This window comes from Micrasema longulum, unplaced genomic scaffold, assembly GCF_059751315.1.
Source record: "Micrasema longulum isolate JH-2025_06_02 unplaced genomic scaffold, ASM5975131v1 h1tg001561l, whole genome shotgun sequence".
NCBI lineage: Eukaryota > Metazoa > Arthropoda > Insecta > Trichoptera > Brachycentridae > Micrasema > Micrasema longulum.
In genome coordinates, this window is record NW_028278744.1 from 5,984 (window position 1) to 30,927 (window position 24,944).

Sequence of the window (24,944 nt, forward strand, 5' to 3'; positions counted from 1 at the left end):
GAAAAGAAATATTTGTGCCGTCACCTAAAACCTAATGTTGTCGATTTCTGCACGATTTATTTACTATTTTCACCACCTTATAAACACCTAGCTACAATTAACCTCACTGACCTTTTTAGATGTAGGTTCTAAAGGGCAGATGATGAAACACGCATACACATTATATGCTAATGAAATGCTTTATAGCTCAAAAAAGGCAGCATACTCAAGGAACCACTGATTAAATCTGAGAATGTGGAGCGGATGGATGCCCCCTATCAAATAACCCAATACTTTAAGGACCTGACTTGGGGTAGGAGATTTAGTAATACGAGAGCATTCACCCTTCAGTCGGTAGCCTGGCTCAATAAAGACCCGGGCTTGGAGCCGTCACAATAAATCTACACGGGTCGCAGTGATGTTGGGAGCTTACACAGCACTGACCCCCATCATTCGGAATAAGAATAAGAACTTGTTTTATTAATGAACTGGATGATTGATACATCCGTGATCCAATGAAATGAAAAAAGAGACTTACCCAATTTTTGTAATCAGCTTTCCGTGAACATGGAGGTAACTTGTGATGAATCTCTTATTAAGCTGCAAAAGAAAGAAAAAAAATTGTTGAAATGAAATTCAAAATCAACATAACTTACTAACTACATTTTATAAATTTAAGCTAACTCATTGTGCCTGAAGGATTTTATGCACTTGATCTAGGCTGAGTGTAAAAAATCAATAATTTTCCTTAGATATGATGCAAATTTTTTCTTCTTTTTCGATCTCCATGAAATTTTTTCAATACAGTACTCTCTCAGTAATCTGCCGCTCGAATATCTGACAGCTACTATAATCCGCCCTTTTTTCAAAGTTGACAGCATAAAATCAGGTTCTACAATTTGCCTGTATTCATATGTCGAATTCAGTAGTCCGCTGCGTGCATATTAAGTCGATTTTGTTTCTTTAGAAGAATTGATTCAGAGGGCAACTAAAAACTCTGAACGTTTGAGAAGAATAAATAAAATAAAGTTCTGAGGAATATGCGCATAAATATATCAAGAGGCTTGGATTCTGAGGGTGAAGGCAATAATTGTCAACAGACTGCAGCTAATATAGTCAACTTCTAAGACAGATTCCTCAATAAATACTATTCATTGAACTTCCTCATTATTTAGATGTAGGAGCATAGTATGGGATTCCTCACCTCCACGGGTGTTATGTTGGCCAGTTCCTCTTCATCACTGTGCATGTCGGGTTTCTCCGGCTGCAGCAGGGTGGTGGTCCTACCGGCCCTGCTCCACAGCTCCCTCCTTAGCCCCCCCTTCCAGCCGCCAACGGTGCTAGTGGTCGTGGCTGCGGCCGTGCTGGCCGCTTTCTGTCGCTCCAGCTGGCGCTTACGTTCACCGGACTCGTACTGGACAAAACAAATTGTTAAATACATTTTTTTTCCGATAATCAATTAATACAAGTTTTCCCAAACTGATGTTACAATAATCAATTCATCGGGAGATTTGTAACTCCCATTGATTGGAGTTCTCTACCTAAACTATAGTTGTGTTCTTTAAATAGAATAAAAATAAGTAACACTGACAACATACTTTTTTCATGAATATTATTTAAAAATAAAATAATAAAACTTGAATTTCAACTTAATTAGAAAATTCAACTTGAATTAACTTTCTGGAAGCTTGAAGCTTAATCAAATGAAAAATGTTTATTTAAAAGAAGTTAGGTATATATCGTATATATTTTTTTTAAATACAATTATTAACTATCCTTAATTTACTTTATAACTATATAAAGTTTTTGTTTTTTGATAATTTGGGAATTTTCAGATTATTTTAAGAAGAAATGAGTTTTTTTAACGCACTCGCAGTTATGTCTGAAATAGTCGACAAAATCATGTTTCTCAATTAGCCAGTCCAAAAGACATTGGTAGTACAAAGACCGCTATGGGTATTAAAAAGGGTTTTTTGAAGCTGAAGTAATTATATGGTACGAAGCGAGTAATAATTATCTAGAGAAGCCTTTAAGCTCTATTGCATAGCACAAAGGAATTTGAAATTTTTGGTTTAGTTTTTAGTGTAACAAACGTATAGTGGACAGTTTCGGTTTTCGCTCGCAATTCTCAACCCAAGTATCTACGTCCTGTTGTATTGCTGTAATCTGTAGCTAACTTCGTGGTCAATAATTATCGAATTGGTTTTCTCCGTACGGGCGACTCTATTAGGTTATTACTCTAAGGCACGAAGAGATTTTGTGTCCCTATAAATAACAGCCTGCTACGAAAGTGTTACGATACAATTTTCCGCATATTTACTTCAAACCATCAACCACGGTCCTGTCCAATCGGAAGTGAAATATTTTTTTAAAAATAACAAAGTTTTGGTATTTGTCCTATGAGAAAAAAAAATCCGCAAACGTGTTAAATCTGACTAACTTCTTGTCAGTGAGAGGAACTTTAAATTGAGTTTAATAAAGCACGTTTTACTATGTCATATTTACTTATTATATATTGTTTTATATACTTATTTAAGATTATTTTTATTTATTTATTTTAAAAAAAACACATTTATTTTTAGTTAATTACTACAGATACACAAATATTTATCTTTACAAATTATAATAAAGAATGATAAATAAAGCAAAACATCTACATGAGGGTGTCAATATACCTATACTATATAAAAGAAATAAAATCATTTTGTACATAAAGATTGTTATATTATCTTATACAAACTTATAAGTTTGTTGTGTAATCATAATTGAAAAAATTAAAAACATCAAGTTAATGAAAGATAGGTAATCAATGGACTATTTTCCATAACTAAAAAGTACTGAATTAATTACCAAAGGAAAGAATTGTATATTAAATAAGAAAGGACAACACTGTTGAATAACTTTAGACCATGTTTTAAAGTCATTTTTTGTTATTAAATTATGTATTAATAGCAAAAAAACTATTCGATAGAGAAGCTTGAAAAAACATATATGATGATTAATTTCATGTATTCAATATAAATAAAAACTAAATGATATATTACACATAAACAAAATTAAGTGTCAGCCTAGAAAGCTAACACACAAAAATATCATTACTGCATTTGGAGATACTTAGGGTAAAAGCATTTATTTGTTTCAAATCACTATCTATATTGATTTCAAATCATAAGCGAATTAAAATTATAGTGGATGTATCAACTTTTTAAATACTCGATATGTTTAATGATATAAGTATTACTTTTTCTACAATACAGTGGAAACTTCTATTGAGAAACCTATTGTGATAAGCGCAGGTATCTTTGGACAATGAAGATATTAGGTATTTATTTCAAACTAATGGTAGAAAAATCAGGTGTTAACATAAGTAATGTCCATTTCTTTTTCAATTTAAAAATAAGCACCGAAAGTAAAACAAAATGGTAAAGATTATATGTCATTCGAAAGAAAATTTTCCGCTATACAAGTTATTGTGTTTACTCGATTACAAGCCTCCAAAATGGAATGTCAAGCAGACAAAAGTGAGCATTTTCGACACCTTCTGTTCGCCTTCAACCGAGGGAATAAAGGAGAAAACACATAAGGAGAATTACATTATTAATTTTCCTCTTTATTTGGAAAAAAACGGGTACAACTTATGTTAAAACCCATACTTACGGTAAAAGTTTTATAATTAAACTATCATGGTGGTTTTTGAGAAAGGCATTCTTATTTTATACCGACCCTAATAATTCTCCTACATACATAATTTTACAACAAATTAGTAAATAATGTACTCTCCTTGTTTCTTTTCTCGGTCGAACGTGAACAGAATGATGTGTCGGAAATACTCACATTCGTCTACTTGACATTCCATTTTGCAGACTTGTATTGAAATAAAATAATATATTGTAGCGTCCCTTTGTGAGGAGTGTGAAAAAAGTCCAATTTTTCTTAAAATAAGAGAATGTCAGCACTTAATGTATCAACAGATTTCAAAAATTTACAAAAAAAACCTCAATTATATAGAAAAATTAAATGGTGCCTTTATTGGTTGACAGCTTCGCTCTGTGCATTGTAGTGAGACAATGCAAAAAGTGAGCTGAACAAATAAATGCAGATCAAATCCATCACAAAATATACGCTATTCACCAGTGTCGCTCAACCAGTAAAGATGAGAATCTCTCCAAAATGTGGACAATAATTATGTCCGACCTTCACACAAGATGTGTGAAGAATCAAGATAAAAAAATAGGATTCAAAATTTAAATAATCTCAGAGCCTCAATAATCACTGTGTTTTGCTAATTAAAATATGTAGACCAGGTAGTTGCAAAATAACAAAGGCATTTTTCGAAATTACAATTTTCTTCTTACAAGCAAAAATTATAAAGTTTTTTGCGTTTACCTAGCTAAATATAAAATCTAGAAGTCCAAATTGCAAATGATTTGGACATTAAATAAAAATAAATGTTAAATATTTGTCACCAATCATCCATGTTACATTCTTAAAATCTTCTTTGTAAACATTCAAAGTTTTTTTGTTTCAAATAGCCGAAGTATTTTGTAAAGGTTCCAGTTTTTAAAGGTACATCCGGGCAAATTCATAGCGCAAGCCATAGCTGACCGCGTCATTCCTCTTAATAAAACTCAGACCGACCTTATTGTCGCCTTATGCGGCATCGGGTTAAAATATTCAAATTTTATATATAAAACTTGACGTAAATTGACAAGATTTAGACAGATGTAATGATAATCCATTATAAAGATAGTAATATACCATAAATTTTAAATATAAAAAATATAATGGGATTTTTAGGAAGCCTATAATTATGGACAAAAATACATTATTAGATTCCGTGTTCTGGCAAATCGAAACGACAATATGATTACAAATTCAATTACATAGTACTTACATGCCGTAAGTCGATGCTCCCACGATATAACAAACTACATTTTAGCTCTTGTTAAGTTACATGTTTATTCACGAATTTCGCTTGTCACGGGCGGCCTTTGCTTTTCAAAATGCACAGTCTGTTGTGGTATTGCCATACTCGAATTTTGGCATACCAAAAACCTGTGCTTAATTACGCGCTGCTTAAATGGGGCAGGATGAAATATAATTGTTACAATATGTAACATAAAATAAAACACAAAACATCTTCAAAAATTTCTTTGAAATGATGTAGTATACACCTTTACCATTTTGTTTTATTTTTAGTGTTCATTTTTAAATTTGAAAAAAAAAACAGACGCAACTTATGTTAACACGCAATGTATAAAATAAATGATTTTTCATTTTGTATACCCATTAATATACAAAAGGCGGAGTAGCAAACTATTTTCACATACATAGTATAATTTATGACCAAGTCCTTAAAGTAGACATGATTTTTTTTTTTAATTAAATTTATATTTAAAGCACTAACTTTTTGACTATTCATTTTATGATTAAAATTAAAATAAGAACACTTTGGATTTAACCATTTATTACTTATTGAATTACTGACCAGATTCGGAAATTTTTAAAAAAAGGGATAAATAATAACCAAAAAAGTAAACAGTCAAATAAACAAGAATAATAAAAATGCTGGCTGAATGATAAATGCGATCACCCGCAAGAGATCAAAGTCAGAATAGAGATGGAGCGAGACTGCTTTTTCAGCATGCGTGACCTTCTTTGCAGTAGAGCCTTTAATTTAGACCTCCGAATTGTACAATGTTGCGTTTTCTCAGTCCTTTTTCACGGTGTCGAATAGTGGACACTCACTCAAAGCACTTAAAAAAAACAAAGCCTTTGAAATGTGGTGCTACAGGAGGATAATAAAAATCTCCTGGGTGGACAGAGTCCAAAACGATGACGTTCTCAGACAGATGGAAAAAGATAAAGAGGTACTGAAAACCATAAAGAAAAGAAAACTTGAATACTTTGGGCATGTGGTGAGAGGCGAAAAATATAACATTTTGCAAGTCATTCTACAAAGAAGGATTGAAGGAAGACGCAGCGCAGGTAAAAGGTGCATCTTTGGCTAAAGAACTTGCGTGACTGGTTCCATTGCAGCACTCAGTCTTTATTCAGGGCAGCTGCCAACAAAGTGAGAATTGCTGCGATGATATCCAACCTCTATCGGGGAGAGAAACGATAAGAAGAATAAAAAATTAAACATTAAAATTCCTGTAGTCCATTTTTTACACAGACTATTTGCTAAGAACAGGTGCAAATGATCTAATTCCAACCCCCCCCTCACTCCTTGCCTCCGCAATCACAAAATACTACTTGACTAAAGACTTGATTTATGACCTCAATATTTGGTACAGTAGAGTGGTTAAAAACTAAGTGTTTTCATTTTAGTTAGATGATCTTTTGAATAAATTATGCGAAGCTGCAGATTCCAATAATTCATTTGCAAATGTATGTATATTTCTAGCTAAAAAATATTACGTCGTGGACTTAGCAGTTCGCTGCTTGAGTAAACTATTTATATATATGGAAATAGAATGCTAATCTATCACAGGTCACAATACCATTTAAATCATGAAAAATCCTAAAAAGTGAGATTTGTAACAATTTTTTTCCTTTTAAAACGATTTTTTTATATAGTGATATCACAATTTAATTTATAATAACTGCCCAATTGCATAGAAAAAGATAGAATTAATAGGATACAAGTTTTGTTGATTCTGGAAATGAAATTCATGGAAAGTAAAGCGCCCACAATATATCTCGTAAAGTGTTCACGTTCTACTTAGCATTACTCCCACTAGTAATACTTACACTTCCATAATTCTGGAACTGCAGCATGGGCGCAAAAAAATATCCTTATCAGCTGAATGGCCAAATATTTCATCTACAGCAGGTGCTGCTTAATGTTTTCAAACATTACAACGTCTTTTTTCAATGTTAGGTTTTATAAAAATACTGATTTACTAAAGAGGTTATCTTTATGTACAATTGGACAAAAAACTAGAAAATGAAAAAAATATTTTTTGTTGAATTTCAAAATAAACCCCATGTTTGTCCATTATTAAAATAATACTTAAAGAGCACTGAATATAAGCTGTGAGTGTTATTAAAAAACAGTATTTATTTCAAATTGAAATAATTTGAGTAAAATGATTTATTCAAATAGTGGATCTTTTTTAATATTTACTTTATTCAAAATATATTTATGAACATTTATTGAGAAACAAATCCCAACTTCATGGAACCAAAGTCCTGTGCTGAGTTGGGATGCAGAACAATGGTAAGATTAAAACTTAAAATCCTTCATTAAGAATTCACATGACTTAAAATAACAGATAAAATGCATTTTTTATTATTTTGGTTTACATACACAACAAAGGTCTTCACCAAAACAATCACAAGAAGCAACACCTACTGGAGAACACTTCAGAAATAAATTTTGAATGATATGCGAAGAATCATAATTTTTTTGCCATAATAAAAAAAGAATCATAAACATAGAAAACATACAATTATTTATACACAAAATTACAATTAACCACTATGGAGAATAAAAAACACATAATCCCCAATATAAAGACTACGTAGTACAGGAACAACTTAACTAATAAAATACAAATTATAAAATAAAACCTTTTTGTTCTTTTCATTAATCGCAGTCTTTATTTCGGAAATTTGTATCCATTTCCTCTCCCACTGTAGTAATATTTTTATTGCATGTTGGTTTAAATATATTTGAGGTTTAAATTAAATGTAAAATAAAATACCTTTTTCCTATTTTCATCTAGTAATGCGATGAGACTCTCTCGTGCAGAATGTACCGGAGTAGAAGACATAAGACTGCGCATGTAGAAGTAAACTGCATCTAATTTGCGCCTCTGTAAAAACAGGAATTAAATCAACAAATTGAAATAAATATGGCATATAAATATCAAGTTTGTTCCACTAACATTGTAAGAAATGAAAAAATTATCACTGGAAAGTGTTACTTATATATTAGATGCACAACTTTGCTTCCGCCGTTTCCCTGTAGATGGCTTCAGCGGTAAGTAGTGGTCGAAATAAATAGATCATACACGTCATGCAATAAACTTGGGCATTTGTCAACATAACCTCATAAAAATATAAGTCGATTTGTGTCTGCATCATAAAGTTATTCTCGACTGAAAATGTCGAGTGAAAGAACGTATCGTGAGTGGTTCCAAAGCATCAAGAATGGTGATTTTTAAGTTGAAGACCGGGATAGCGGTGAAAGAGAGAAGATTTTCAAAGATGCAGAATTGGAAGCATTACTTGTTGAAGACTCGTGTCAGAGTCAAGAAGAATTGACACGATCATTGAGGGTGACTCAACAAGTATTTTAAAAATACCTCAAAACCATGAGAATGATTCAGAAACAAGGAAATTGCAGGAATACAACGAGAGACACGATTAAGTGATTTTGCAGCATGACAATGCTCGATTCTATGTTACGGAAGTAGTCAAGACATACTTGGAAACGTTGAAATGGGAAGTCCTATCCCACCCGCCATATTCTCCAGACGTTGCTCCTTCTGACTATCACTTGTTTCGATCAGTGGCGCATGGCCTGTCTGACCAGCACTTTCGGTCTTATTGATTGGTTGGTTGGAAGAAATATTGGTTGGTTGGAAGAAATTGCCATTTGGCAATAAGCCCGCCAATGTACAAATAACATTATGTACAAAAAGTTAAATAAATAAATAAGAAGTAAAAAATTATTAATTCGTGGATCACTTCAAAAGATGACTAGTTTTTTCAACGTGGGATTCGTACGGTCCTCGAAAGATAGTAGAAAGTCATGGCCAGCGATGGACAATACTTAGAATCATAAATGTACAACCAGTTGTTTGCAATGAGGCCTCAGATTTCGGAAAAAAAAACAGCAAAAGCAAAGTTGTAAATCTAATATTATAAACTTAAGAAAAAAAATAGTAATAAGTACGATCAAGTTGTTTTTTGCAATAACATTTTTTAAATATTTGAATTCATAAAATACTTCATTTTCATTTTGATTTCCTCTCCAGAAAGTGTATTAGTAGTTCTTTGTTGATCCATTTAAACTTTAAACAACATAATCATGTTATAAAATGGAATTTTATTACTGTGTAAAATTGAAACAATATGAGGCGCTGAGAGCCATAGGAGCTTAAGCGACATTCTACATTTATTTAATCTGAGTATGCAGCTAGATGAGAAAAAATCTTGATTTTTAAGCCACACTTACTCAAACGCCAATATTAAAGCTGTAAACTAAATAAACAAAAAATCCACATGGTTAAGTTTCACAAAAAAATTATGCCAGAGAAACGTAACCGCCAAACTTGTATGAGCTGTTAGTTTACATAATTTATTTTCTTTTCATTTATGTTAAGAAAAAATTGTAACATTAATTGTAGTCCTAGTCATTTTGTATAAACAACAAAAGTCATAAATGCTTGGAAGCTATTTTGCCAAAAACTGTTTAAATGTCACTTAAGTGCCTCTGGCTCACAGCCCCTCATATTGACAGCTGATAAAATTGTTGATAAGCTAATCATTTAACTCAGGTTTATCAGAAAACAAAAAAAAATACTGCGAAATATAGACATAGGTATTATAAAACATGTAAGAAGTTTCATTTCATATTCTATATTTATAAAATAAGAATCAAGTAATAAAACAAAAACATTCATTTTACTACAAAAAAAATCTTACCTACCAAGACTAGACAGTAAATCACAAATTATTTCTAAAATAATTTGCATTTTGGATCAATAAGTACACATATTATTGTTGACAAACGATTTTTTTTAAATGATTCAAATGAAATAATTTGTTTTAAATTTTCCAACAGGAGAAAAAATAAGACAATTAACTTACAGCATACACGGCTAAAATAGCCAGTTGATTATATGGTCTTCCGTTCTTTGGGTTGATCTGGTGTGCTTTGGTATACCAGTTCTTGCTCTTAGCGTAGTTTGTTGTATCATTCACTTGTTCCTTATACCTGGCCAAATCCCCCAAGAACAAATATATTTTTTGAGCGGAGATCAGAGCCATGCTCACAAAACTGGAGCTTTTAGGAGCGGTCTGATAATTAATATTCAGGTACTTTTCCAACCTAAATTTGTAGGTTTGTTGGAGTACATCTAATATGCTTTCGAAGTAGTTGTTTCCGTCTTTTATAGTCGCGTTGATAAGTTCCGTGAGATGGCTTTTGTTAGACTCGTCCTGAGCGATGCTCTTTCTTAATATTTCAATTATGCTGTAGTATAGCATTTTCCAGAAATTGTGCTCTACGTTTTCAGCCTGACAAAACTTTATGTCAGTTGCGAGAAGTGTTTTTAAGGAGTGCTGAAGGAAAGGCCTGAAATAAAATAATAAATATCAATATTTGTACATGCGTGCAACTTCAGCCCAATCTGCCACTCACATGTTAACATGCGAGCTCCAAAAAACGGCTCGGACTGCCATGCATACAAACACAGTTTTGTAAATCTTATTTGACAAATGTAATACAATAATAATATGAGATTTATAATAACAATATAAGATGTATTATGACAAATGTAATCCCTGAATTGTTACAATTGGTTTAAAAAAAGTAATACTGCTCAGCGTACAGATGTCACGAGTACTACAAATATTGAGGGAACCAAAAGTATTGTTTTGAGATATGTTAATTAAAAGTTTATTTATATATGGAACCATGCAAAATGACTAGCAACACTCACATAGACAAAACAAAATGTAACTGGGGATAATAATCCTTTACGACTGTTCACAGCATGTTATATGCAAAAATCAAAAGGGTTTTTCTTTAAATGTATCAAAAATCATACATAAATAAAATAATAACCATATTTCAAGGTCTATGTCTCCCTTGTTAGTATAATCATCATGTGCTTTTTAATATTGATTTTAAATTTGTGTCAGTATAGTTTTTAGGTCCATTGTATAGGTAGTATTTTTGACCGTCCTGTATTTGTCCTGGCTTACTTAATGCGATGGTGTTGTTGTCTAGTATTATATTTGTGTGTTGGCATTTTTAGTTAACGTTATGTCATCGTCCTGTACAACTTTTACTGTCTCTAGAGGCCAAATAGACTTTGTTTACTACCACACTATAAACAAATGTGGATGTTTAAACATAGGCAGAATAGTGAACATTTCGCAGTGTGTAAAGTGGCCACTTAAACCAGTTGTGACAGGTCACACGCTTTGTAAATGCCTAGACTTCCATATGCCCTTCTCAAAAATATTTTCCCCCTCTGTTACAATAAATTTTAAAGAATAATAGTTTTGCACCTTATACTGAGAATCCTCTCCCAATCTCTAACCACGGTCATGTTCTTGAATATGCACTGCAGCTGCAGGTCGACCCTCTCCACGTCCCTGATGAGGTCCTGATTATGGCAGGCCTTGAAGTTGTCGGAGTTGACATCGTAGTACAGCGGACGGCCGCCGGGGTGGTGCTCCGCCGGATGGTGGGGGCCGGCCGAGGGGGGCAAGGAAGGCTGCGATATCACAATAGGTTTGGACGGATTGCGCGGGTCGTAGAGGGTGCGTTGGACCATGTGAGACTGAGAACTCGCGCTATTATGCGCGTACTGTGAATTCCTAAAAATATTTATTAAATATTATTACTTTTCCTAATCATTTGTTTCAGTTTGACAAGAAATTAACTTAGTTAACAAGAGACGAGCAAAAAGACATCCGAGAGTTAAGTATATTTTATATAGGTCAGAAAAGCAAACAAAAAATAATAATCGGAATTCTGAAAAAGGTTATGTCAGAAATTGAGTGAACATATTTATTTATTTAATAAACGCCTAAAGGGTTTTTGCAATATACAGTTAAAAGTACATAAATCATTATAGAAAATAACATAAAATAAAACCATAACTATTACACAAAATATGTAATTAATTATAAAAAAAAGAAAGAAAGGAGAAAGAAAAAGGGATATAAAGTGAAGATGAGTAAAGAAACACATGGCCATTCAATGGATAGGATAGCTGATTTGACTGCAGCAAGAGTAGTGCGGAGCAAGGCCAACAGCTCAGCATAATGATTAGCAGTTCTGTGGATGCGCGCATATAATATTCATATGGAAATACATCATCAAAATGTTTCATGGCAGCATATTTTTCAATTATAAATAATATATATTATGTATTTTAATATGTGCGCAGAATCTAAATAAAAAATTGTAATAAAATTAGTTCAAAATCTTAGCAGTTGCAACGAGATTTTAATATATTTTTATTGCATGACACAATATTTTCTGTGTCAAAATCTGATCAATTTTTTGTTTAATTCATGGTCCATTTAATATAATGCATAATTTGTGATTACGAGGGCTGGTATTCTGAACGCATTTATAGCGCGGTATAACGCGTATTTAATCCGTAAAAAGGCGCTAAATCCCGCTACAAATGTGTTCGCAATACCAGCCAGTAAAGGCATTAGAAATTTTTTAATTAAAGACATTAAAAAATAATAAGGCAAATAATATTGTACAAGTGGTTATTTATAGTAACCGACATTCAATATTTTTGTGGTAGTTGCTTTCTGTATTAGTTTCCAGGGCCCCGATTACAATGGGAAATTTACAGACTTATCTTCGACTGTGTATGAAGAAAAACCGATATTTGTGTACGAAAATGAATATATTTGCATGAACATTTAAAGTATCTTAGTCGGCAACCTATAATTGAACATGTTTAGAAGAAAAAATTGTATGCATATTCTGCTTTTGATACAGAACACTTAATTTTGCTTTGTAGATAAAATTTAAGATAAATGTTAACTTCCCATTGTAATCGGGGCCCAGGGGTATTTCAATTGTTATAGTTTTCCATTTTTTCTTTTCTATTCGGTTAAAATCTTTTGAATGCACCAAAAGCTACTAGTTATCTAAGGAGATAAACTTTTGGAGCATTTTGATATCATTAATGGGTAAGATTTAAAAGATTTTAACCAAAAAGAAAAATATAAATAACCAATTTTGAACAGAAACTACTCATATATACACAAGAGTCCCGTTTAACCAAATTTCCAGATCAACCAAATCACCGAAATACATTTTGTACTACCACATAGCTGCAAAGAAATGTTCTTCTCATACGAAGCAAAGGAAAATGTCACATTTTTTTTATTTCCTAAATTTACTTTGGTATTCCGTCATGCAAGAATGTATTTATTCATATATAATTTCTGGTTTAATAAAATTTTCGTTTATTCGAAACCTCATAGGTCCCATCAAATTTGGTTAAACGGGACTGTTGTGTATTTCATATTGTCACCGTTCAGGCAACAGAAATCGCAATTTGTAAGTTTGCAGACCAAGGAAAATCAGATATTTGTGTTTTATGTATACAACATAAATTCCTTTGTCTTTTTAATAAATTCCATTGATAATCTTTTTTTCAGATACATTTTCATAAAAGGCATTATTTTTATAATCTATACAATGCAAGTCAAAAGAGACAGCGAAAGAAAGAAAATATTGCAAATAATTATAATAATATTATGGTCGTGGTTCCTTTCTTTTATGTTTTTTTAAACAAATACCTACACGGAAAAATGGTTGTTTTAAAACTGTCATTCTTAAAAAATTATAAAATCTGCCTTAACTGTCAATAAATCCTATGTACCTTTAGTGATTTATGCTTTTTGAGATTTTATTGAAAGTCACACTACTGTTTTTCACTAGCAACAAATAATTTTGATTTATGCAACTTTTTTCTAAGAAGGTGACTTTTGCCACTTAAAAAACATGATTTTACACTTTAAATGGCACATTCAACTCAAAACTGTTTTTTTTATAGTTAGTGACTTTTGTCTGAACCGCGACGATCCGATATACACAAAATTTATGAATTAAATAAAATAATTAAAAGTTATTTTTGTACAGTGAGTAAAAAAGTAAAAAACACAGATTGACTTTTTTTATTCATCTGCTATTATTTGCGGGTTGGAATGTTTTTAAAAAGTATTATTAATCAAACTTACCCTCTAGTATTTGGATGGTGGTCTGTTCTGCTTTTGTCCTCTTGAGGCAAGATGAGAATTCCCGGAGCCGGACCTTTTCCTGCGTTACTTGGCGTTATGTCATGCGACCGATCATCATTCCTCTGTCCTCTTCTGGAATCTGGTTCTCTTCTGAAATAAGCGAACATCGAGAATGCATATTAAATATTTTGCATTTAAATTTATAAATTGAGTGATGGTTTGCGCATGTGGAACAAATAGACAACAAAATCTCAGACAGAAGTCTAGGCATTTACAGGGCTTATGACCTGTCATTGGCTGATTTAAGTGGCCACTTTACACACTGTGTAACATTCACCATTCGGCCCATGTTTAAACATCCACATTTCCTCAACTCTTCCATCCGTTGACTTTTGTGAAGTTCTTTAACCCCACAAAATGCATATGCATGCAAACTGTATATGTATATAGTGTTTAATAAATAAATAAACATAGGCAGAATGGTGAATGTTACAGTGTGTAAGGTGGCCACTTAAACCAGCCAATGGCAGATCATAAGCCCTGTAAATGCCTAGACTTCCATATTCGGTCCTCAAAAATTTTCCCTCTCTAGTGCAACAAATTTAGACTTAAATAGTTGATTTAAAAAGCTATTCAAATTTATCCAACCCATATAAGCAAAGCAATATTTGACTGTTGAATGACAATCTTGATCCGACCAGATAACGTGCCAATATCCAGTTTGTGAACAATGGAGTTTACCTTTCATTCTGTGACTGCATCTCATCTCTCCAGTTGGTGTTGGGCGCTGGGTTAGCTCCGGCGTGACCACTACGTTCCGAATCTCTTCTTCTTCTATGTCTTCCCCCCCGACCAGCAGGTGGAGGAGAAAGGTCACACCCGCTTTCGGCACTGCCGTGTCGAGACCCACGAGTGGACCAACTGTCGCGCCGATTCTGAAACAAACGTAAACCGGCATATGAGAAAGATAACTATTCAATCTCACTTGTCGCGTGTGCGATCCCACTCTCATCCCTATTACAGAACCGTGTTATAGATTGGAAATTCATAAATATAATTATACTGATATATTAACACTACTATGTAACGCCCTGTATTTCCCAGTAGGGGTAGACTGAGAGGATGGAACACCACATGCGTCTATCCTGACATACATTCTTAGCTTCTTCCACATTCATACATCTTATTAAACCCAATTAATCAAACTTTACACAGATTCTATTTCTAGCAAGGACATGAATATGAAAAACGAAGTCACATATTCACTGTAAATAACATAATATATAAAAACAAAAATAAATAAAAAGTGAATACATATTTTTAATTCTGAGATTTAAAATTGCATATTTTACTAAATAAATTTTATAGAACAGATTCTCCAAATTAAAAATATTTTTACATGATTTTATATGAAGTATGACAAAGATGCTCGGAAAAATATTTTACCTTAAGCACAAAAAGTATACAAATACAGCAACCGAGATTTGAAATGCTGTTAGAAGCACGAAAACAAGAAATTGATGTTATCTACAAGGTTTATTTTTATATACATATTTATCTACTTATCTTATATTAGAAAAATTACTTTTGCCTTAAGCAATTGCATGTATTTTAGATATAACTAGGTGTTCAAATTTTATTTGTACAACTATCTAAAAATAAATACATTACATTACTTATATTTTATAAAGACCAGATAAGTCCTAGTAATGAGTTGACATGGGTGCTGACATTAAAATGGTACAAACCTGATTCCTGGAATTCCTGGCATGAGGGGGAGGTGGTGGGAGGCGGAAGCCTTCCTGGTCAATCCTGGAGCCGGGACCTGGCCTGCCTCCCCCATGGTGTGGTAACGGGCGCTCTCTACTACCAGCCCTCTCACCACTGCTAGCGCGGGAATAACTGTATCTGTAATAATTACATAAATTCAAAACATTTTAAATAAAAATATTGCATTACTTTTAAAGGGTTTTACATTTTATTAATTTACTTCGTGATTTGAAAACAACTATAAATTTGTGTAAATTAGTCTACCACAATAGCCTGGATTAAAAAAAAAATAACTGTGATAGTTTTTAGGTTCTGGTCCACGTTACTGAAAGCAGCTGATATGAAGGTAATACAACATTACAGCAATGTAAATGTTTCCGATGTTAATTCATAAAATCGTGTGTAGCAACATCATGATGGTATATTTTGAATGACTAAACTAAATAACGTCGATAAAATAAATATAAAACAACTTTATTTTTAACCACTTTTTTTTTTCTACCGACCAGTTTCAAAAGGTACACAATCTTCTTTATCAAAGTATAATTTAGTAATGAATCTTTTACTTTTTTTTTTAAATCCCGAAATGATTTTTATACAGGGGAACCTATCCACCATTGTTTTTTTTACATCATACTGAGTGGAACGTATCCCCAGAAAAGAACTAAGAAAAATATGTTTTCTCAGAACTAGAAAAAAGGTGTAGAAACAGTTTCCATACCTGTCTCTACTATTTTCTCTGCTATATTGGCTTCTGTTCCAGTTATTCCTACTGGGTGGCCTGTCTCCCTCGGTATATTCATTCCTGTGGTAGGGCGGCGCGGTGCCACGGCCATCTCTATAGGCATCCTTGTCATTAACGTCCCTGTTGTTCGAGTTATGGTGTTCCTGGCTATCCCTAAAGTGGTCTCGAGCTCCAGGTCCCTGGCTGTGAGGAGAGCGATCGGATCTTCTCTGGACCACATCATTACTGAGCTCTCTCCTCTGACTACCTCTACTGGAACTCCTAAAGTCATTGTGAAAATGTCACATTATTTAACATAGATATTATTAATTTAGTTCAATTCTTGCAAGAAACCCCCAACCGCTATAAATAACTGTGCAAATAACAATATTAACGAATAACAGGTGTTATAAATCTAAAACAACTGTGTAAACAAAAATACAAAAATGAATCTTATAATTATTTATTTTTTATATTAATAAAATAAAAGAGAAATTGTGACATTCTTATTTGCGTATATTTTAGCCTAACTCTAGTTATTGTACACTATTGAATTATTTACTTTACGAATCAGTTCTGAGAATCTGTTTGCCATTTTTTCAATTATTTTGGATTTGAGCCAAGATATCAGCGGATAATTTCAGAGTTTCGGTACAAATCTACATACTAACAAAAATGCATAATATGTAAGCTTTTGAAATGAGATGATTGTCTTTTCTACAAATGTGATCATTTTTATTCATGAATCTAATGAAAGCCAAGCATAAAATGCCAAAATTTGGACAAAAATTTAGTTACTATAAAAATCTTTCAAATGATTAGGTTTTTATGTAATAGTGGGTTTTAATAACCACGACTACATTTCTGGTCTATACTACGGTAACACTGACATTGGAAAATTTAATATTTTCTATGTCCATACATTTAACTCAAATAAAAATAAACAAGACACGTAAAAACAAATCAATTATGTAAAACTATTTACAAAAATTTATCCTTTCTGACACACTATCTAAAGCATATCACTTTTCTCAAATCTATTTAATACTCCACCAACCACCAACCACCATCCATGCAAATTTCTATAGCTATAAAGAAAACAAAAATAATGTTGAGCATTTATTTGAAGTGTGTGAATATTTTACAAGGAAAACCTACAAAAGATGTTAATCTGTACATACATACATACAGTTAGTGTAATATGATTGCAATCAACAGTAAACCCTCGAATCTTGAACCAAATAAGTGCAGTATTTAAATTATCAGTCTGTACGTAAGGCAGATGCAGATGTGCAGTAACTATCGGCCAATGTGAGGAATTATGTTAGAGAAATGTGAGCTAGCGCAATAATAAATGTGGAAATAAGAGAATTGACTGTTGATAGAGGTGACATTGTGTGGTGCTGTATAATGTGTTATATATCGGATCCTACTACACCATGCTGTGTAAAATGTAAGGCTCAGCAAATGGAGACAAATCCGATGAGCATGAAATCTTACCGATTTCCGGCATTTCTTTTTCGGACACCTCCATTTCTATATGAAGGAAAACAAACATTCATTAGGAAGGGTTTTCATCTATTCAAGTTGGGAGGACAGTAAAAGCTGAATGTTGCAGGATACAGAAAATAAGAATTATGTTCAAAATTAAATGTTTAGTAATTAGTAAATTTGTTTAATGTCGTTGAATATACAAATATTATTTAATTGTACATGAACGATTTATTAATTGGACTTAAGGAATGATTATTAGTCAAAATAAAATGATAAGTAAGCGGAGATAGTTACTTGATCAATTGATACAGATGAAAATGAAGGAAAGGGGCTTAATTATTATTTTTTACATTTTAGATTGTTAAAGAAAAATGATTTATTTGTAAAAATTTATACATTCCGTTTATACATAGAGATAGGAGAAATAGATATGGATAATCCAAATCATTTGGTCAGGCATTCCCAAAATGAAAGGAACATATAAATTATGAACATTTAATTAAGTGCATCATAATTAGATTTTACGCATCAATTTAATGTTTGTGATTTTTTTTAATTTAAAAATGTTTTGCGTATTTTAAATGTTTGACTAATGAAATGAATGATTGGAAAAAAACACTTCTATAAATTTAACAGTAAAGTACATAGTTTAATTTTCATGTTTGAAATCACTGTTCATATTTTATCAGCAAAATATAATTTATACATACTTATTTCAAAACCAAATTCATAAATTTCCAAAGACAGCATTAAAAAACAATCTTATGTTACTGAATTGAAGGAAATCCAATATGGAATAAGAACAGATGGAGTTGTAATAAAGAATTCAAGGGTGGGTGTTGATATTTTATTAAGCTGTAAAATGTTATTCTTCATTGCTAAAATAAAATGTTTAGAAGGCAATTGACAATAAATTACCAGGATTTAACCGAGTACTATATAGATTAATGTATTGTACAAAAATATCATTTGGCAAAGACACTTTAGAATTTATTGACTACTTGGAAGGATTATTACAAGAACGAAAGCATAAACGCATAAACTTAACGATAGAAGGAAAATTATAGACCTTTTAAATTTATTCAAAATTGTAAATTCAATATGGGATTGCCCTGAACTGTTATCTCTCATCAACTTCAGGGTGCCTGGAAGAATGACTAGACAGGTGCCACCGTTTTGTAGCAACAATTCACGGACAGTGTATACTTGTAATGCAGTATTAAATAGACTTCATGAACTCGACAATAGTTATTCCCACGTATCCGATATATTTAGTGTGGGGTATTGTTCCTATAGAACAAACCTTTTGAACTTTTTCAAAGATGGTGAATGGTAATTATATTTATTTATTCATGCATTTCATATACAGTTTTTTGTTCACTTTGCCTAGCTGTGTGAAACGGTGCCTATGATTTTCTTGTTGTTTTACTGTAGAATGTTTTATTATTTAAACTTTCTACTGAATATGCTGTATAATTTTTAGGTTATTTTTTTTTTATAAATCTTGTTTTTAAAATTCATGTTTTTGAAAAAAAAGGAAAAAAATATTAAGCCAAATATGTTAATATTATCAGTGTTTGTAAAAGGCAGATTTGCCGTTTATGTTAATAAAATAAAATAAAATTTCTAAAGAGAGAAATAATTCCTTTTATTTAAAAGAATAAAGGAAACCTTTACATTAGTACATTTTCCCTTACCCGCATCCTAATGGTGCATGAAGCGCTAAATTCATACATGGATTGCAGCGTATCTACATTATGGACTACGTATAAAAACATTACTATTCGTGAATATTTTATCACCAGCTGGGAATCGAACCTGAGATCTGACGTATGGTAATTTAAAGCGCTAACCATCATATCATAAGGCAGAGAGATATTATTAAATTACTTGCGGAAAATCTCAGAAGGGGCAACCCACAAAATATTTTTGTAGGTATAATTATTTACATTCGTAATATTTTATTAAATTATAAAATATTTCATAAAAACTGTGGACTTTCAACGGTGACGATCATTAGGTAACTATGTAGCAAAGAGATACAGAATATTTAATTTTCAAAATATTTGTATACTTTATACGCATGAACACAATATTTTTCATGTAGTTCAGCAAGTAAACAGTAATGTTGACATTCATGAAAAATATAAATAAAATCAAGTATTGAACCTCAGATTTCTTATCTACAGTTGCCGATACTAACATGGAATCGTATCCACAACTTTTCCGTAATGCCGCATTGTAGATAAAAAACTATTTTCTGAATTCTAAATTGCTGAAAAAAGCCGCTGATTACCAATATCGACTAGTTTACGACAAGTGATTGTGATTTCCAAACCTCTTTCTTCTTTTGGGTCCTTTTCCCCTCTTCTCTCACTACCACCTCCTCCGTCCCTGCGTTGGTCAGGCAGAGCCTTGCCCTGGTTTACTAAAGGAACTGTACTTTCACTGGTCTTCTGTGGCGGAGAGTTTATTTTGAGGTTGCGCTCCAAATTGTTAATCTTTTCCATTTCTTCAGACCAATCCTAAAACATTAAAAACCGTATAATATTAAGGGACAAAAAAAACTTTCACATATTTATAATCATAAATATTTGCACAAAATCCAAGTAACCTTTAGAATTGTTATTTATTGACAATTCAAGCAGGTGTTTCTCTATTTTTGTAGATAAAGTTTGATCAGTATGAAATGTACAATTAACATTATATATAATACACCATAAATTTATGCTAAAATTTATTTATAGATTTTTAACACAAAGAAGATTAAACATAACCGATGTTTGTAAATTTACAAAAAGTAATAATTATGTTAAAAATACTGCTTTTATAGTGATAGAGTGTGACAATCTCCTAACGGAAGAGAGAAGGAAACGCCGAAGTATTTTTGTAGCAAACCAATCCCGGGGATTGAAACTAAAAATATAATAATTCCTGAATAAAAATATTACCAATATTTCCATGCATTTATCTTCAATCGCAGATTTCTTCATGGTCGACGTGATGGATTCTAGAAGCTTGTTGGAGTTGGGAGTATCGGAAGAAATGCTATTTGAAGAAGTTTCCTGGGATGGAAGTCTGGCTGCGGGGGTTTGACTTCCGTGACTACTGGGAACATCTTCTGTATTGTCAGTCTTGGCAACCCATGAGCGGGTGTTGTCTTGTACCGAGGGTTCTGGTTCCGAACGCTCGTTATAATTTATCAACTGGTTACCTTGGTACTGTTTTGTTTGCTTAGGTCTATAGCTCTGCAAATAGTTTTGGTAATCTGCAAGGAAAGTTAAAACATAGTTCAATTCACAAGTTGTTTTGAAAGGTCAATCTAAAAAATATAGTGGCAATTTAGTATTTTTTTTATTTACTTTATTTTTATTTGTTATTAGTATGATACACAAGTAACCAGAAGCAAAGAAAATCCCAATCACATCAATTCACATTGAATATAAGGAGAGCAAAATAATACTATGCATATACATATATGAGGGAGACAATCTTAACTTACCATCATTCCTATTATTGTTGGGATGCCTATTGTTATGTGAGAATGTTGAGAACTTATCCGAGTGGATATTCTCTTGGCTTCCGGTAAAGTGAGACCTCCCGTGGTGAGGAGCAGTACCAGGCAGAGCATGCGGAGTAGAGGATCGAGAATCAGTTCCAGAGTCAAATGTTTGCAGGTACACATTCATGGTATGCTTTAACTTCTCTCTGTCGAAGTCTTCTTCTCTGAGGCGACCCCGTCCTCGGGTGGGGAGGGTTCGAGACCAAGTGGGTGGACCGTGCTGCTGGGGAGGATAGTAAGGTCCCAGGTAACTGTTTCCATCTCTAGTTTGGGAATTGTCGTCCATGTCTAGCTGATTACTTTCGGCGAGAAGCTTTTTCCGGAATCTCGGTGGCATGGAGTCTAAATTATTGCGTCTTCCCGTGGGAGGCTTGCTGCCGTTAGAATGATGGTTATGCCTCGATGAGTCCATGCTTCTGGTGTCCCGACCTCTGGGCGGTGGGTTTTCCATGGCCGCCTTCCTGGGCGGGGACATATTCCGAGGTTCTGAGTTGAGACGAGCATCCCCGAGTCTCCGGTGGTCGTCCCCCTCGTGACCGTGACGGCGGTTCCCGGAGAACCTCTTGGCTCTAGTTTCGGGGTTGTTGTCGCCATACCCCAAATGCGGTCGATCCGTATTATGAAATCTGCCATTGCCTCTCCCTGCTCCATCTCCCCGGCGAGGAGAAGGACTGCGAAAGCCTTCTCTGTCTTCTTTTTCAGAGAATTTGGGAGTGACTCCCTGCTGTTCCTGTTTTCTGTTATTGAAAGGCGGTTTAACGGGACCCGATTGAGATATATTTATATTAGACAGCCTATCTGAGAGATCTTGGTGAAAACGATTGTTGTCTTTATTGGACTGGCCGGAGTTCTGTCCTTTGGGCCTGTGGCGACCCCTCCGCGGGGGATCATGAGGCGCGTTGTGGTACTCCGGCTTCCCTCCCTCTACATCCTCGGGACCCATAGGGCTTTTCTTTAATGGTCCACTTCCCGGCCGATAGAATTGTTGTTGCGGTTTTCCTCTTCTCGTTTCTCTAGAATCATCATCCATATTGTATCCAACCTTAAATAAAAAATATTTTTATTCATCCTAGGTCATTTTTACTATTTAAATTATTTAGTAAACAAATTTATTTTTATTAAATACTTATTTTGACTTTCCCGGAGAGTGTTTTACTATAATGCGAGACACAAGTCAGATTGTTTTGGACTTCGTATGTGGTAAAATCAAATGTTATGCAAAACTCAAAAAACAAATTATTATCGCCAAAAATAAAAGGTGTACATTGTTCAGTCGAATGCATATCAACCGATAAATGAAACTGGGGAAGTAACAGCACAAAAACATTGTCAATTCAATGTTTTACGCATGAAACGAAAAAACTTGATTGAGGTTATGTTTTCGTAGCGAAAAACAAGTGGATATACGAGACCCGAAAAAAATTAGGCTACATGCAAAGTATTCTATTCATTTTCTTACCATCAACAAAAATATTGTGACCGTTTCTTGTAAAATAATTTAATTGTTCAACTTTTTTATCGTTATGAAACTGCCATTCGCCATGTTGTGATTGATGCCGTTTATTCTTTGTCAAATTTTCGAGAATTTTTAGCCAACATAACGATATAAACAAGCAAGTATGAACAGGCTCAAATATTAGAAAAAACGGGGTGGGTTGCATATTTTTGTCTCTGGAATAGTATATATTTATTTACTTTTGGAACGATAAAAAAAATCAGTTTCACTCACGTACTCATATAAAACATAACATAACTGGACCACTAATCCTTTATAACTGTCGATAGCATGCAATTTCCAAAAATCGAAGGCAAGTAAAAAAATATATCACTACCTACTCGGAACTACCACTACTACCATTAACGTCGTAGCTGGAGTCATGAGTCATAAGCGCCCCTGGCAAGATTTGAATTTGCACCCCCCAAGACTTATTGTCTAGGAAGAGAAAGAGACAACAAGGCTGTGTGTCTGCAAAATGCTCCTCCCTGAGGGTTCGCCCCTGCCAGCCACCCGCCTAGCCAGCCCCTAGCTATGACGCTGAGAGGATAGACTTTTACACACGTTTATCTTGACATACATTCCTGGCTTCTTCCACATTCATGCATCTTGTCATACATGCTCTTTGATTCTGTCTTCCTTTGACATGACCAAACTTAAGATTTCGTTTTATATGATCATGCTACGTCCTTCGAACAAACTTTATTTTTTTGCTACAAAATAAATGACGAGAATCTGCTAAGAACATCGAATGTTAAGGATCTGGGGGTTAGATTTGTAAGCACCCTGACATTTCATGAATACATCGAGACAATCAGTGGTAATGCATTGAAGATGTTAGAATTCGTTCTGCGCTCTGCCAGGGTTTTCGAAAATACCCGCGGACTGAGAACTCTTTACAACTTCTTGGTGCAAAGTATAGACTCGATCGTGATTTGATGATTTGGGGGCCACATGAACTGAAATACACTCTTATGATAGAGAAAATCCAAAAGAAGTTTTTGAGATATCTCTACATGAAAGAGTGTAGGTATTATCTTTGGCTCTACCCGACCGAGTTTCTCCAAAGTATGCTTTGGCTACAGGCTTGTTGAGGCTTGCCGGCCTCATGGTGTAATAGTCAGCACGTTAGCCTGCCATGCAAGATGTCTCGGGTTCAATTCCCAACAGGGTTAATATTAAATATTTATTTAATAGGGTGTTTTCACACTAAAATATTTCATAGTCCCTGTACTGGTACATGAAGCGTAAAACTGATCATCTTACCCTCAAGTAACAAAAATGATCAAGATATGCTGCAATTGGTGTACCAATGCAGTGCCCTATACAGGACCAACCTGCCGATAGCTATGCCTGTTAGAAGGGATATCGTTTTGCTGAAAAACATCACTCTGGATGTTTATTTGTTCCATGTATCCGAAGGGGTTTTCTGGAGCAGGATTCTTATACTATTTTGACAAAGAGTCTCTTTATGTATTTTTAGTCTTTTTATAATATGTATGTCTTAAATTTTAGTTTGTTATGTATATATTATTATAAGAAAGGAATTGAATTGAATTCTTGATCATTCTCGTCCTACCTTGCGGTTCGTTCTCGCCTTTTATATCTGTTTTATCATTATTTCTTCATCCATTCGTTGTACATGACTGTCTCGGTGAACCTTTTTTAATTTGATCAATTATACCTGTCTCAGATTTGCATTCTCACCTAATTTTATTATTTGTAACCCTGTCATACATTGATTTCCCAGACGAGAAGAAGAGAGATCTAAGAGATCGCATTTTGACTGCATTCACTCGGCTTTCATTCTTTTTCTGCCAGTTCCATGTTTTCAAAATTACTTTTTTTGTAGATTCTTGTTTAGGCTTTATTATTTACTTCTACTGACAAAACGGAGTATTGATTTCAATGTAAAATTTATCTGTTAAATACTAAAATATTAAATCGATACCAACCTCCTC

At 33.4% G+C, this 24,944-nt stretch overlaps 1 protein-coding gene across 1 annotated transcript; it reads right to left on the reverse strand.

Moving 5' to 3' along the window:
* Positions 1–517: 517 nt before the first annotated feature.
* LOC148274886 (uncharacterized) lies at positions 518–23,057 on the reverse strand (the record flags this gene model as incomplete). Its single annotated transcript, XM_088236478.1, has 14 exons — positions 22,948–23,057; positions 21,429–22,530; positions 20,878–21,194; positions 20,213–20,451; positions 17,933–17,968; positions 16,430–16,714; positions 15,687–15,846; positions 14,680–14,873; positions 13,939–14,088; positions 11,230–11,541; positions 9,802–10,288; positions 7,689–7,799; positions 1,184–1,393; positions 518–579 (listed from the first exon to the last, which is right to left on the reverse strand). Coding segments are annotated over exons 1-14 (3,668 nt in total), but the record flags the coding sequence as incomplete, so codon positions are not given.
* Between the last annotated feature and the right edge of the window lie 1,887 nt (positions 23,058–24,944).